Source organism: Rhinichthys klamathensis, unplaced genomic scaffold, assembly GCF_029890125.1.
Source record: "Rhinichthys klamathensis goyatoka isolate OS25496 unplaced genomic scaffold, OSU_Roscu_1.1 h1tg000303l_1, whole genome shotgun sequence".
NCBI classification, from domain to species: Eukaryota; Metazoa; Chordata; class Actinopteri; order Cypriniformes; family Leuciscidae; genus Rhinichthys; species Rhinichthys klamathensis.
The window spans coordinates 4,810,424-4,826,512 of NW_026606822.1; the positions used below are offsets into that span (position 1 = coordinate 4,810,424).

The 16,089-nt window shown below is 35.7% G+C and overlaps 1 protein-coding gene across 4 annotated transcripts in view; it reads right to left on the reverse strand.

Moving 5' to 3' along the window:
• Positions 1-1,312: 1,312 nt before the first annotated feature.
• eya2 (EYA transcriptional coactivator and phosphatase 2) overlaps positions 1,313-16,089 on the reverse strand; it is a 38,692-nt gene continuing 23,915 nt past the window's right edge. For 3 of the 4 annotated variants that reach the window (XM_056270587.1, XM_056270586.1, XM_056270589.1), the window contains 9 exons: positions 15,711-15,850; positions 14,938-15,021; positions 11,757-11,846; positions 8,821-8,879; positions 7,527-7,687; positions 6,571-6,685; positions 2,627-2,748; positions 2,456-2,556; positions 1,313-1,640 (listed from right to left, as the gene is read on the reverse strand). In XM_056270587.1, coding sequence (XP_056126562.1) covers positions 1,560-1,640; positions 2,456-2,556; positions 2,627-2,748; positions 6,571-6,685; positions 7,527-7,687; positions 8,821-8,879; positions 11,757-11,846; positions 14,938-15,021; positions 15,711-15,850 — 953 coding nt within the window. In that variant the 3' untranslated portion in view covers positions 1,313-1,559. The remainder of the gene's footprint in view (positions 1,641-2,455; positions 2,557-2,626; positions 2,749-6,570; positions 6,686-7,526; positions 7,688-8,820; positions 8,880-11,756; positions 11,847-14,937; positions 15,022-15,710; positions 15,851-16,089) is intronic. The other variant, XM_056270588.1, reaches the window with a different exon arrangement.

Consider the following 16,089-nt stretch of genomic DNA (forward strand, 5'->3'; position numbering starts at 1 on the left):
CTGAGCATTGTTTCTGACCATGTCCATCCCTTTATGGCCACCATGTACCCATCCTCTGATGGCTACTTCCAGCAGGATAATGCACCATGTCACAAAGCTCGAATCATTTCAAATTGGTTTCTTGAATGAGTTCACTGTACTAAAATGGCCCCCACAGTCACCAGATCTCAACCCAATAGAGCATCTTTGGGATGTGGTGGAACGGGAGCTTCGTGCCCTGGATGTGCATCCCACAAATCTCCATCAACTGCAAGATGCTATCCTATCAATATGGGCCAACATTTCTAAAGAATGCTTTCAGCACCTTGTTGAATCAATGCCACGTAGAATTAAGGCAGTTCTAAAGGCGAAAGGGGGTCTAACACAGTATTAGTATGGTGTTCCTAATAATCCTTTAGGTGAGTGTATATATACTAATACTAGTGTATATATATACCGTTCAAGTTTTAAATTGGTAAGATTTTTTTTTTTAAAAGAAATATTTTCTGCTCATCAAGGCTGCTTCTATTTGATCCAAAATACAGCAAACACAGTAATATTGTAAAATATTTTTACAATTGAAAATAACTGTTTTCTATGTGAATATATTGTAAAGTGTAATTTATTCCTGTGATCAAAGCTGGATTTTCAGCATCATTACTCCAGTCTTCAGTGTCACATGATCCTTCAGAAATCACTCTAATGTGATGATTTGATGCTCAAGAAACATTTCTGATTATTATCAGTGTTGACAACAGTTGTGTATGTGTGTGTGTATCAGCAAATCAGCATATTAAAACGATGTCCTTAAAAAATGAAGTATCAATTTTCCAGACAAGGAAAATGCAGCTTTAAAAAGGAGACTTAAGAATGAATTAATTTACCTTTATTCTATTATAATAAGCCCAGAAATAATCAACAATAAAACCTTATATACAAATCATAGCGAACAGAAGAGGTGTTGTGAAGAGCACATGCAGGTCAGAGTATCACAGGATCAGCGGCACGTACAGTAATATATCAACGTCAGCAAAGTACAAGAAACATGAACAATATACATCCAGTAACAAACCACATGATGTTCCACAGACACAGGAAGAAACTGAAATTCATAAGTTAATAATGTCATTTCTTTTAGTACCAGTATTCAATATTTTCGCTGATTTAATGATTAGTTCACTTTTAAATCAATTTCAATTCAAATAGGTGGATATGCAGTACTGTGTAGTCATATAAAAAAGTAAGGGTTAGCAATTTTAGTACAATAGCATGTAGCTTAATTTTGCTCAATTCTGCAGAACTAGTATGACTGGTATGATGATAATGTTATTCCGAATCAATCTCTGATGGGGCTTGGTTTTCAGTGCAGCGCTGTTGTAAAGAAAAGGAAAGTGAATGAAAGAACTGAGCCTCTCAGGTGGAGAGCAAGAAAGAGACTAAAGTGTTTTTCTTGGATTGATTTGAAGCAAATATTTCCAGTTAGATTGCTGCTCCCTGCTGATTGGTCCTGCAGTTCTTGTCTGGGTCATGTGATTCCTGTGGACCGCACATGTGTGAGGCTGAGGAGCAGATGCTGTCCTCTAGAGGTAATCCAGCTCAAGTGCATGACTCAACGCCTCCAGATCCGGCCGGCACGTCACTCGCCAGAACGGCATGTTCTTCTGCAGGAGTAACCAAGCTCAAGTTCATTTCATTTCAATTCATTCATTTCATATATGGTGAAATACCAATTACTTTATTTTAAAACATATAATGCTAGTTGAAATATTTGTCAGAAATATCTTATTTTGTGAAATTATTAGATTTATTGGACCTTTATTGAAAATTTTAAAAGTATCATATTTAATGCATCAGGCTCATAGAGTCTGAAAATATGGAGCTCAAACTGAGCAAAAATATGCAATTTGGTGCAGATGTTTATAAGACCAAAAAGTATGGATATCTGATGCTTGTAATGTAAATCAGTGAGATCTTTATAACACTATAACAAACTACTTGCGTACATAACATGATATAAATATCAGTTGTCACTCTATATCTGCCAATAATATCCCTTAGTAAGATGACATTTAAATGCTTAGTTTTATGATCAAAAGCTCTGTAGCTTTAAAATATAATGCAATGCACAATGATGTATTATGATATTCAAATGCTTAGTTTTAAACATAATGCAATGCACAATGATGATTGAGAGATGAACAAATAAACCTTCCTCAAAAGCCTGATGATCATATTTGATATAATTTTTTTCTAAAAAATGATGTATAGATAATCAAGTAAACCAAAGTTGCTTCAGTCCAGTAAGTGTTCATCTTGAAATATTACTAATATGAAAGTTGTTTACTTTAAAAAAATCAGTAAAGATTTCACCACATGAACCACGAACTGAAGGTGGACGTTTGTACAATGATACTAAAAAAGAACCATAGTAAAAATAATTGCATGAAAAACAGCATAATTACTCATTCCTTCATACCTTCTTGGCGACCGTCTCCTCCTCGACACCGTCTCCTACGACCACGTACACGGCTCGCCGGCCGAACCTCTGAGTCACGCGCTCGAAGCAGCTTTCTTTACCTGGAACAGGCACACCACGTTAACAATTCTGTTCCTAGATCAGGGAAGCGGTGTGAAAGAGGCAGCGAACCTGTTTTGGTGGCGCTGTAGATGTTCTCGATGGGGAACGCTCCTCCCAGGCCGTAGAGAAGCACTTTAGAGAGAGCAGGAATCAGCTGTGTGGTGGTGACCATCACGTTCACACAGTTTGGTCTGAGAAAGAAACGGATGTTTGGAAAATGAGTGTATTCTAATGGTGCGTTCACGTGCTATGGTAATTATGGTAAATACCAAAAGCCGACGTGGAAAATGCACATGAACACCCCCTCATGTGGTATTTTCCACTGGGCAGCTCGTAGAATATTTTGAGGCACGAGTTGCCGAGATGAGATAACCTTTGACCTTTTTTAAAATGGCGGAGAGCAACGGAGAGTCGTTAATGGTAAAAATATGTACTATTCATGATCTAGAAAATATAGCCTACAGCATATTATTTACGTTTGAGTTTTGATAAATCATTTTCTTGCTGTAGCAGATGACTTAAAGGGTTAGTTCACCCAAAAATGAAAAGTCTGTCAGTAATTACTCTCCCTCATGTTGTTCAAACCCCGTAAGACTTTCGTTCATCTTCGGGACACAAATTAAGATATTTTTGATTAAATCTGAGAGCTGGATCACTCCTCCATAGGCTTCTTAAGGGATCAAAACTGGCCGGCCCAAAAGTTATGAAAGACATCGTTAAAATAGTCCGAGTGACTACAGTGGCTCAACCTTAAGTTTATCAAGCGACGAGAATACTTTTTGTGCGCAAAAAAACAAACAAAAATAACGACTTTATTCAACTATTCATTTCCTTCTCTGTGGGCCTCGAGATTTCATGCAGTGATATTGCGCAAAGCTTCTAGGTTGCACGTCACACGTAGACTCACTATTGGCCGACGCTGGTCATGTGTGTGTGATGCGTGACATACAACCTAGAAGGTTGTGTTCCGAAGATGAACGAAAGTCTTACGGGGTTGAACAACATGAGGGAGAGTAATTACTGACAGAGTTTTCATTTTTGGGTGAACTAACCCTTTAAGCTAAAATAGTTTTAGCTAAATAACAGGTCTGGATCTCCATCTTTTTACCACATTAAGACAACAAAAGCACTTGAACGCAACACACACTGGTAAATACCAGTTCACAAGTGGAAAATATCATATTTTCCATAGCACGTGAACGCACCATTAGGGTGTATTCACACCTGTCTTGCTTGGTGCGGATCTTTTGGGCAGGTGTGAATACAGCGATCGCACTCGGGTGCGGACCAAACAACCGAACCGAGAAGAGGTGGTCTCGGTCCGGCTCCAAACCATCTCTGGTACGGTTCCAATACCTTCGCACATGTGTGGTTTTGTTTACAAATTTTGGTTCACTTGCAAAAAGGGCAGTGTGAACGCGAACCACACCAAACTAAAAAAAATCTACATTGTATTTGGTCCGGACTAAAGCAAGTGAACTAGCGGACTTTCCTAGTGTGAATACACCCTTAAAGGAACAGTGGTGCAACCACAAATCAAAACGTTGATCTGGAATTCTACAAAAGCAGAATTTCACTGTAAAAATACACAAATTTAGAGCTTCGGTGAAGGGGAAGATTTCTAGGGATGCGCACACGGACTAGGGATGCGAATTCGGACAGGCACGGGAAATGAATAACGCATTCTATGGAGCCCCTGAAGGGACATGGTTAGGCTTGCTGTGGTTTTTGGTTACATTACAAAACATCAGATTTCACGTATCACGTGACGAGAGTGAAGCTTGGTTTATACTCGCCGCGTCCCCACTGAAATTACGTCATCGCAGTGCCGGCGGTTGTGTGTGTTGAGACGCCATTTTGTGTGGTGGTACAGTATATGTATGGCAATTTTTTTAAACTTTGCGCGCGGCTCCGCTTGACTTCGATTCTGGCCGAGCCGGTACGTTTGTGTCGGCATCTTACACCCAGTTTGTGCTTGTCTAAATGAATTGCTTACATTTACAAAATGAGCCTACACTAGCAGAAATACGCTTTTTTAAGGAAAATAAAGGTCCATGTTTAATAAACATTTTCATGAAATTGAGTGAAAAATTATTAATTAAATTAGAAAATTGTTGTCTAATTAAGTTTTATACACGTTCTCATTTCTACAGGTGAAACTCGAAAAATTCGAATATGGTGCAAAAGTTCATTTATTTCAGTAATTCAACTTAAAAGGTGAAACTAATATATTATATAGACTCATTACATGCAAAGTGAGATATTTCAAGCCTTTATTTGTTATAATTTTGATGATTATGGCTTACAGATATGAAAACTTTTCACAATATTAGCTAATTTTGAATTTGGGCCGGGTTTTCATAAGCTGTAATCCATAATCATCAAAATTATAACAAATAAAGGCTTGAAATATCTCACTTTGCATGTAATGAGTCTATATAATATATTAGTTTCACCTTTTAAGTTGAATTACTGAAATAAATGAACTTTTGCACCATATTCGAATTTTTCGAGTTTCACCTGTATATATTTTGTTTTAATGCCACAAGTAATAATCTCAAGGTTTACTGTTTTACATGATTCTTTGGTAGTGTGGGTTTGGTGAAGTCAAGTGTAATAAAAACAAACAATCTCTGCATCCAAAATCACAAACTTCCCTTCTATATAATAGGCTAAAAACAGCATGTAGCAAAAGTAGTATGTCTGAATTCACAGCGCTCATTAAAAGAGGAGGCAAAAAGTACCCGGATGACCTTCTAGTTCTGGTGAGATTCTGAAGTGTGCATATGATGGACGGTTTACAATCCCATGAGGCCACAGGAGAGGACTTGTTTTGTGGCGGTAAAGCCACACAACTGACGCTGGTAGTAGGTCACATGATAATGACAATATGGTGAATGTAGTACGTCTAGATTACACTCATACTATATAGAACATACTTTTTATTGGTCGTGAAGTAATTACTTATTCAAAATAAGTACCAACTCAAGAGAGTATACGATTTCAGACGCAGGACTGTCACGTGTGTACCTTACTTCTTCTCACCGCTGCTTCCCGATGGGAGTTTGGGGAGGACAGCGCAGTCAGCGGAGGCTTGGTGAAAGTATAAACAAGAGATGACTGACTGAGGACGATGGCGGGGGATTTGGTGAGCAACAGATCCTGAGCGTCATTGACATGTAAAATGTGTGTTCAGAACCGCCGCTCCCTAAACACACAGTACGCGTGATTGCGAGTTCAAAACTGGAAGTAAAAAGCAAGTGTGCATCCGAAAACAATTTCAATACCCCGCATATTGATAGAGGCTCCCTGATGCTTACATAAAATGATAATAATATCAGTCGTCACTCTATATCTGCCGATAATATGTCTTAGTAATTGATAAAGCTCTATATTTTAAAACACATGATTGCAATGCAATACAATGATGATTGAGAGATGAACAATAACATTTCCTCAGAAGTCTGATGATTATATTTGATACTCGCATTTGTTTTTTCTAAAAAAATATGTATGGATAATCAAGCTGAACCGAAAATAATTACTCAACTATATACGATATTGTGAGAGGATGCAAAAGCATTGAAATATATATATTTTTTGTCCTATCTCATATTTTTTCTTCCATCACCATGTCCCTTTAGGGTCTCCGTAGAATGCGCCATTTGCTTTCCGAACACAGTATTCGGCTTCGGGCACATTTCTAATATCGACTACTTTTATGATGATTTTTGGTTCATTTTTGAAGCTTGACAGGTTCTGGTCACTACATGTATGAAGGAAAGCTTAACCTTTCTTCCGAGTTGAATCAAGGGGCTACGCTTGCCAAGCCTGTTATGTTTGAGTGACACAAAACTGCTGTGAGTTGCTGTAAAGTAAGCCTATTGTTAAAAGAGTATTCCAGATCCAGTATCTGTGAAAAATAGTTTCTGCTCTTAAACTCTACAGCACGCACACGTCGTGTTTATTTAACCTGGATTATTACGTTCTCAAACGGCGGTGTTGTTGTATACCTGGAGTTGATGAGAGCGAGGGCCTTCAGTGCCTGTGTCAGCCACAGATCCGTCAAAACCTCCATCTCCCGCCTCAGCTGAAGCCACTCCTCCCGCTTCGGACTGCCCAGCAAACCTAACATTACAGAAGCAATTTAAGATCCAACTGAACATCAAACAGAAGTTTAATACTTAAAGATGACCAGTGAATTGCAGTGATTTTACAGGGTTGTTTGGCACAAGGTAAAGTTGAACATAAAATCAGTGTAGTGCACGGCCTTGAGTTACTCGCTGCTTTTATAAAACAACAGTAATATGATAAAAGAAACCAATGCACAATAAATCATTGTCTGTTTCTAAAACTACAGGCACTTATGTGACTGATTTATACATTTTTTATTAAAATGAGAAATTTCAAATATTTTTCTTTTTGTTATCTGAAGGTCACATTAAAAGTGCATTGAAAACTTTTTACCATGCTTTCATCAAATATTTTTTCGTTATTTCAAAGAACTGAAAATCCATAGTAAAAATATTATTTTTAAATGTGTACCTTAATGATAAACGATTTGAATATTCATCTTTAAATGAATAAATATTTAACTAAGCATATTGCTCTCATTAAGAATAAAATGCTATTGAACTATATTAATTTCTGCAAGAATTATTAACAATAATATTATTTTTATTTCTTGATATTATTAATGTGGTCAATAATAATACAATTAATAATATCAATTATTATTGTTACTACTGCTTTTATTAAAATTTTCTACCTAGTAACAGTCCTTTAGCCTGGCTGTGCAATGTTTGCAGTTGATGCATTATTATAGACCCCAACTGACGTGCGGTTACAGGTGTTTGCACTACTTCAGCTATTTTACAACGGCTTCCAACGTGTTTCAACCAATCAGATTTCAGAAGAGGAACTAGATATTTCAGGCCCTAATTACCCTCGTAGTCCGAGTTGTTCTCACCTCCTACATTGTTCTTGTATGTGTTGTAGATCTCTTTGACCCGCCGGTAGCGGAAGGCGAGTTTCCTCATCCAGTCGACCCCGCCGTGAACACCTGAGCCCAAGCAGAGCGTGCCTCCACCTGCGGGACTCTGGAAGCCATCTGTGCCGAAGTTATACGTGCTGCAAGTCCAGACACACACACGGTCAGCTTACATCCGCTCTACACACACCAAAACAGTATATCTCCTGACATGCTCCTAAAAGTGAGATTAATATCCATCGTAAATTGTCTGGAACCAGGGCGAGGGTCTGTCTCCAAACTGGGATAAGAGACTATAATGTTTTATAACCAGGATAGCATTATGAGAATTCTGCTTCACAAATTTCACAAAAGGAAATGAAAGAAATATTCCTGATGCTTTTTCATATAGCATAATTTCTTAGTAAATAAATGCATTGAAAAAAGAAAAAACAGGAAATTGAATATTTCTATATGGGATATTTTGAGTTAAAATCAATAAAATATATATTTTTTAAATAAAACATGTTCACTAAATCATATAGACTGCTTTAATAAGTATTTTTTGCAGCTTTTTGAAAATAAATATTCCTGCTGCTTTTTCATATTGTATCAGTTCACAGAACATAAATAAATAGATTTTTAAAAATCAGTAAATTTAAATACCATATTTTGAGTAAAATTCTATACAAGATTATAAAATAAACTAAAATAAAAGATGTTTACTAAATCATATAGACTGCTTTTATTGTTTTTTTTGTGTGTATTTTTGTACTTTTTATTCCTGCTGCTTTTTCATATAGCATCAGTGCATAATAAATTAAAAGAAAAATATTAGATATTTTCAGTAATAATCACAAATAAATAAATAAATTAAAACTATTTACTAAATAATTTAGAGTGCTTTTATTGAACTTTTTTGAGTGTTTTTGTACTTTATGGAATATTTATATAGCATCAGTTCATAGTAAATAAATTATGAGACTGAGAAAAAAAACTGTTCATTGAAACAACATAGTTTGGAACAAGAGGGTTAGTAAATAATGACAGAAATTTCATTTTCTAGAGGTCTGTACTTCAATAATTCAGTGGACATGCTGTTAAACGTGTGATTAATGTCCATCATAAAAAGTCTGGAAGCAGAAATTGAGAAACCATGATAAAAACCAATAGCCTTTAATATTCAACATGTCAGTAGCATGCATTATGTGAAGAAAATGATCCCTTTATGGCACATAATATGGATTTTATTAGAAATGCTCACTTGGCTAGATGAAGGAAAGTCATACTCTACCTCAAGTCCTGCCCATTGTCATCCGAGGCCACATCATCGATGTGAACTTGGTCACATTCCTGGGAAATGAAGGGAAAGCAGATATGCATGAGGTGTATACGTTTCAGTGGAGTGAAGTGATGTACTGTGTACAGACAAGCTCACCCGCCGCCGAGCCTCGGGGAACCACGCTGAGCGAGACTCGAATATTTAAAAAGGCGAACACGGTAAAAGCAGGAACAGGCCACAGCGACACAAGACGTTCAGACGCCTTTAACACCGGAGGATGAAATATCAGAAAGATGGCAGGCAGAACCTCGCCATCTCAACCCGATATCGTACGTTCATTAGCGCCGCGCATTAGCCTTTGTCTTGGCCGAGTCCACGCGTACGACTGCCAGTATACACGCATTACGCTGCTCGATGTATAAGCTGAACATCTGCTCTTTACTTGAGATAATTGTCTAGTGTGCTTCTCCGTGTTGATTTAGCGATACATAACACATGTAAATTTGATAAAGATTTGGAATCGCATAGTCTTACAAACTGAATTACGCTAATCAATGCAAAACAATTACTCAGCCTTTAGCACTGACAAAAGACGTTTTCATATTTATCACAGATATGCCGAATGTTATCATAGTGCAGACCTCCCACTGACTTCAGCTCTTAAATGACTAGATTTTTTCACTTTAAGCAGATCTACTACATTTTCTGTTGGAAATATAAGCCGAATGGTCTTTTAGTGAATTGCTATTTGGTTGCCAGAGTGGATTCCTTCTTCAACGTTCTTGTATTGTATTATTTATGATTATGCATGAACATTTGTTTTCCAACCACCTATCTCTGATATTAATCACCCATCCTAAATATTGAGCTTTTCACTCTTGAACTATTCTGCTACCTTACCAGACATTAATTTGATTTTTCGGATTAATTAAAGCTTTAAATGAGCAAGTAAGGCCATCAATCACGCTTGTGTTTCTAAGCTGTGCAGTTGTTTTGCCGGCGGCATCTTTCTGTTCCCCAGATGACAAATAGATTTGAATGCTGAATGATTCCTTGGACTATTTGAGGGCAATTACAGGGAAAAGAGAAGAAGAGGGAAGGGGCTGTGATTAAAACCTGTGCCCTCCACCCCTGAGCTGTTGTTCCTCCCCGGGACAAATCTTCTTTTCAGTGGCGGCCACACACCCCTACTTAAGCACTCAAATGTTGTAATTTTTTTGCACCGCCTCCTCGAAAGCTTTTAAAGAGTCTAATCCCTCCTTTCTTCATGCAGAGGGCAAACTGAGGTCTTTTCACACACTGACTTTGCATTTATTGTCAGGACTGTTGAACAAACACTTTAATGTCCTAAATTAACTTTTTTTTGTTGTTGTTGAAAGTTTACCACCAGTCATAAATATTTCTTACCAGCCATTAATTTGTATTTTGCATCACAAGCACTAAAAGTTTAGGGTCAGTAAGACTTTTTTTTTTTCTTTTTTTTTTAAAGAAATGATTACTTTTAATTTAGCAACTGATGTTTATAATTTTACAAAAGATTTGATTTCACATAAAAGCTGTTTTTTGAACTATATATTCATCAACAAGTCCTGAAAAATGTATCTCGGTTTCCACAAATATACTGTAAAAAGTATTTCAACATTGCTAATAATCATAAATGTTTTATTGAGTAGCAAATCATCATATCTGAATGATTTCTGAAGGATCATGTGACACTGAAGACTGGAGTAATGATGCTGAAAATTCAGCTTTGATCACAGGAATAAATTACACTTTACTGTGTATATTCACATAGAAAACAGCTCTTTTAGATTGCAATAATATTTCACAACATTACAGTTTTTAATGTATTTTTGATTAAAAAAAACTCCGACACTTGGTGAGCAAAAACATATATATTTTTTTAATTTTGCATTTTTTAACTTTTAATAGTAGTGAACACACACACATATATACTATATATATATATACATATATATATATATATGTGTGTATATAAGTATACATTATGTGTGTGTATATAGGATTCTTATTACTGTACAGATTGAGGCAAAAATACATTATTTTGTAGTAGTCTACAGTGATGAAGGCTATTTCGATTAGCATTGCATAATCAATATACTTTATTCTTATTAAAATACCTGATGATGAGTCTACCTCTGGCTTCGAGTTTTACTGCAATGATCAAATTCAGGTTTAATGATAATTCAAATGTGAAACGGTACTAACCGTATTGTGAAGGCGCTAACAGTTTTACTGCAGTGTGTAAGACATTGCACTGTTTGTTTTCTTTCTGGCTCATGTCTTGATTGAAATTTCAGTGAATTATTCATCACAACTATACATTTATTTTCAACCAAACATGTTAACACACCCTCTACATAAAGTGAGTGTCTTTATTTTTTATTTTAAACAAAATGCCTCAGCTTTTCTACCTGTTGATAATTAAAATAAATGCGACTGGAATCTAACGATGCCATAGTAGGCTAGCGAACGTGTCCTCCAGTTTTAAAGATAAACCGCACTGTCTCGTTTTAGCAGAAGTATTTGTCAAGAAGGTTCAACAGTGTTAAGTTAAAGAGCGCAAACTTTATCAGTCAACTGAACTGAGCATCTTGCGCAATCCAAGCAATAAACGCACGTCTTTAAATGAGCGTAGACGTAGATCAGCGATGATTGACAGGGCAGGGGCCAATCAGATTTCAGCTGGATTGACAGGTGTTCTAACAAGTTTAGATTTAGACCAATAAGAGAAGTTTATTACATGGCTCTCTGGAATACTTGGTTCTGATTGGTCAATCCCAGTATTCTGCTGCGAATTTTTTTTTTTTTTAATGAGCCGACCATCAACTTTTGTGCTAGTTTTATGTCTAATACTTTCTTCTTACATTATAAAAGTTTTTATAACTGACACGATGGCTTTAACAATCCCGAGTGGTTTTGCTCACCTCCAGATCGTTGAAAAACAGACGTGAATCGGCCAAGTTGAAGATCATCTCCTCCATCCACAAGCCCAGAGAAACAGCCTTGCCGGAGTCCTGGATCAAAACATAAAGAGCACATCAAATTAGTTTTCATACCTGGTTTGAACTTTGCGCATGAGTGACAGGTGATGATTATGTCACTCGGAGTAGGAGCGTGCGGTACAACAGGTTTTTTGTCTGGCAAGAATGCTGTGGTTTTATTCAGAAACATGTCAAACTACAGCTATTTCTCTTTCTCTCTTGTTTTCTCTTCGTTCTGTAGGTGAAGCCACATGCTAACATAAGCTGTCATTGTGCGCCACTAGCTAACATGGCCACGTTTGGCAGTTGATCAAGCTACAGGTGTCAGCCAGAGGTTAGTGTCAGATTAACTGTGAAACGATTCTTCCTCTACGCCTGATCATTGTTGGCGAATGCTGTAGCCAGAGGAGCTGCGAGTTTGTCCTGCTTTAATTAAGATAATAACCCATAATCTACCGCCATGAATGGACGACTTTATTACAGGTGGCAGTCAAGCGAAGATTAATACATGTACCACCAATGAACATTTCAGAATGGATTTTTAGGAAGGACTGTAATAAAGTTACGACATATGGGAAAACAAAAACATTCTGGCCAAAATGTTGTAACTTTTTGTTTCAACAGTCGAAACTTATTGTAAAAACTTGATTGTAATTGGCATGGTTAAAAGAAATCTAATTTTCAAAATGAAATTATTTCTAAATGTACATTAGAGGCAAGCTCATGTGTAAATAAATGTACCATCAAAACAATGGGAAATACAAAATAAATGTAATATATTTATTTTGTAATTTTGTATCTGATAAAAATGAATCATTGTTCATTTTTGGTATTTACCAATTTATATATATTTGTGTGTGTGTAATTTTATTAATAATATAAATTATTATATATATATATATATATTTATATATTATGAAAATGATTTATTCTTCATTCTTTATATATATATATATATATATATATATATAAAATTCATTTATTTTTATTTTATCTTATATTTTATCATATTTTTATTTTATCTTATATTTTATCATATTTTTATTATATATATATATAAAAAGAATGAAGAATAAATATTTTTCACATAATTTGTTTTATCTTATATTTTATCATATTTTTATTATATATATATATATATATATATATATATATATATATATATATATATATATATATATATATATATAAAAAAAATAAGATAAAATATGATAAAATATAAGAAAATAAAATAAAATTAATATATATATATATATGTGTATGTATGCATGTATATGTGTGTGTGTGTGTGTGTGTGTATGTGTATATATATATATAAAAATTGTTCTTGAGGGGGTGCCATAAATGATTGTGATAATTTGGACTGGAAAAAACATAACTTGATGTTAAGTTAAGTGTGTATACATATTGACCAAGGATAAATGGCATGTGGAATGGTAAAGAGACTCCAGTAACCTCTGACGTTCACCTCAGCTTGAAAAAACACATTAGAAAACGGGCGTCTTTCAACACTCAGAGTGGTTTTGTATTCAGTAGGTCGAGTCTTGCTGTGGGCCAATCACAGCTCAAACAGGCTGTTTACAGTGATGGGCTTGTGGCTTTGACATAAAGTACGAATAAAAAGAAAAGCGAGTTAAATATCACGTTACTTAAAGATGCGAAATCTGAGCCAATGCAATCGCGGCTCTTTGTCAGACGGTAAGCAGCTTTGTCATGACACACATCAAACTTGTTCCTATTTAACTGGAGTTTTATATGGATGTTTTCTTAGATTTTTTTATCTCCAGTGGATTCCTGCCCGAGTAATAAGCTATTTTGGAGTCTTTTTCCTGGATCTGAAATTAGACGCATTAGTCACGGTAACATTTCTGCAGTCCTCAAAAAGAAAATGCAAAAGAGCTGCGCTCTCGAGACGGCCAGGCGTTTCTCAGAGTCTCTTATGTGTCACGTCAAATCCGCAAGGGATCGTGGGAATTCAAAATAGATTGCGGGCCAAGAAAAAGAAACATGACCATTGTTTCCTCATCAGCTGCCTGGAGATTGCGTAGAAGTTCATGTGGCGTCAATCAAATCAGAGCGGCCAAATAACAAGCCCGCTTGACTGGAGCTTCGCTATATCTTTCACTGTTCATTTCATTCTTCCGCATTTAGTTTCTTACTCTAAAACAGCTGTGGAACCATATTTATTTACTGGAGAAAATAGATCAAATACTTAAATGCAGTTCTTTTGAACTTATGAATCATCAAATAACACTGAATTTGTTTTATTATTATTTTATGTAATTTTTCACAATATTTCTTCCTTTACAGTACTTTTGATAATAAATAAATGAAATAACAAATATATGCTTCTTTCTTACCGACCCCCAATGTATAAACAAGATGTGTGTGTGTGTGTATATATATATATAAATATATAAGATTGCATTTATTTGACAAAAAATACTGTAAAAAAAAATAGAGCGTGTGTGTATATATATATATACACACACACACACACACACAGTATATATGCATTCTGGATTAATAAAAAAGTAATCATTATTCCATTGTTATTTAATATATACAACTTTTTTGGAGTTGAATTAACTGCCAAAAAAACTATATTGTGATTTATGCCATTACTGTTAACACATTACACATACCACATTAAAAGATACATACAGGTGAAACTCGAAAAATTTGAATATCGTGCAAAAGTTCATTTATTTCAGTAATTCAACTTAAAAGGTGAAACTAATATATTATATAGACTCATTACATGCAAAGTGAGATATTTCAAGCCTTTATTTGTTATAATTTTGACGATTATGAAAACCTTTTCATAATATTCTAATTTTGAATTTGGGGTTTTCATAAGCTGTAAGCCATAATCATCAAAATGATAACAAATAAAGGCTTGAAATATCTCACTTTGCATGTAATGAGTCTATATAATATATTAGTTTCACCTTTTAAGTTGAATTACTGAAATAAATGAACTTTTGCACCATATTCGAATTTTTCGAGTTTCACCTGTATTCAACTTTTTAAAAACTCCCTCAATAAAACAGAGTATTGTGTTGTAAAGCAGAACTAAAGCAGTGTCAGGTTGAGTGGTGCGAGTGGAGGAACTGGTTTGTACCTTGCCGAAGCGTGTGGAAAATGTCCCCGTGAGGAGCGAGTGGAAAATGATGATGGTCTCATCCAGGTCCCAAATAAACACTCTCTACACACACACACACACACACACACACACACACACGATGAGCATGAGCACAAATATAATCTGCTTACTAATCAAGAGAAGTATTTACTACAAAACACTGCATAATATCTCAATGTTGTGTTTATGATAAAAACGTCTGATAATTGTAGTCAGTTCATCCACATTTCACAGCTTAAGGGCAAACGCTCTATATCTCATATCACACTACCGTACATGTTGTGCAGAAATATGTTTCCAGTTTTTTGTCTGGTAATTAAATACTTAAGTCTTTATATTTGAAGAGCTTTTTGTTTTGCAAAGAAAACACACATTTATTTCAGTCTGCTGTTGTTCAAAGCATGTATGACTTGAGATGAGTTTTTAAACTTGTATTGTGCTTTTTAAAAAATTGTATCAGTCCATTGTATGAAAAAGACAGATTGGACATTCGGGTTGTTTAACATGCATCCGGAAGAAAGTCATACAGGTTTGGAACGACACGAGGGTGTGTAAATGATGATAAAACATTAATTTAAGGTGAACTATCCCTTTAAACTCGTTGTCTACTCCTGTGAGTTATCATGAGGTTGTTGCCAGACATCATTGCACAACTGGACTGTTGGATGTGAAAGCTGTCCCTGTGGTGTGGAGCACGGGAATGTTAATGAAAGACGTTGTGTAAGGGACACCGTGAATGCCAGCATCTGTACCTCAATGTCAGAGTCCAGAGGGGGTCCGGGGTCATTGGCCCGTTTCCGGCCCCTGAGCTTCACATCCGAACTGCGTCTCGCCGGAGCGCCTTCCTGATCCTTTCCTGGAGTCGGTGGACTCGTGGGAGCGTGGTACTCTGCTGGTGCACACACACATATGCACACACACACACACACACATACACGTACGTGATGACGTTGTTTAAATAGAGACATACAGTCAAATCAAAAAATATTCAGACACCAGATATAATTTTTGATATTTATTTAGTAGTGTGTGCAGGACACTATAGTTCATTTATGTAAGTGAGGATAGCAAAATAAAGTAAACTATGACATATTATACACTAATATTCTTCATACAGTGAAAATTTATAAA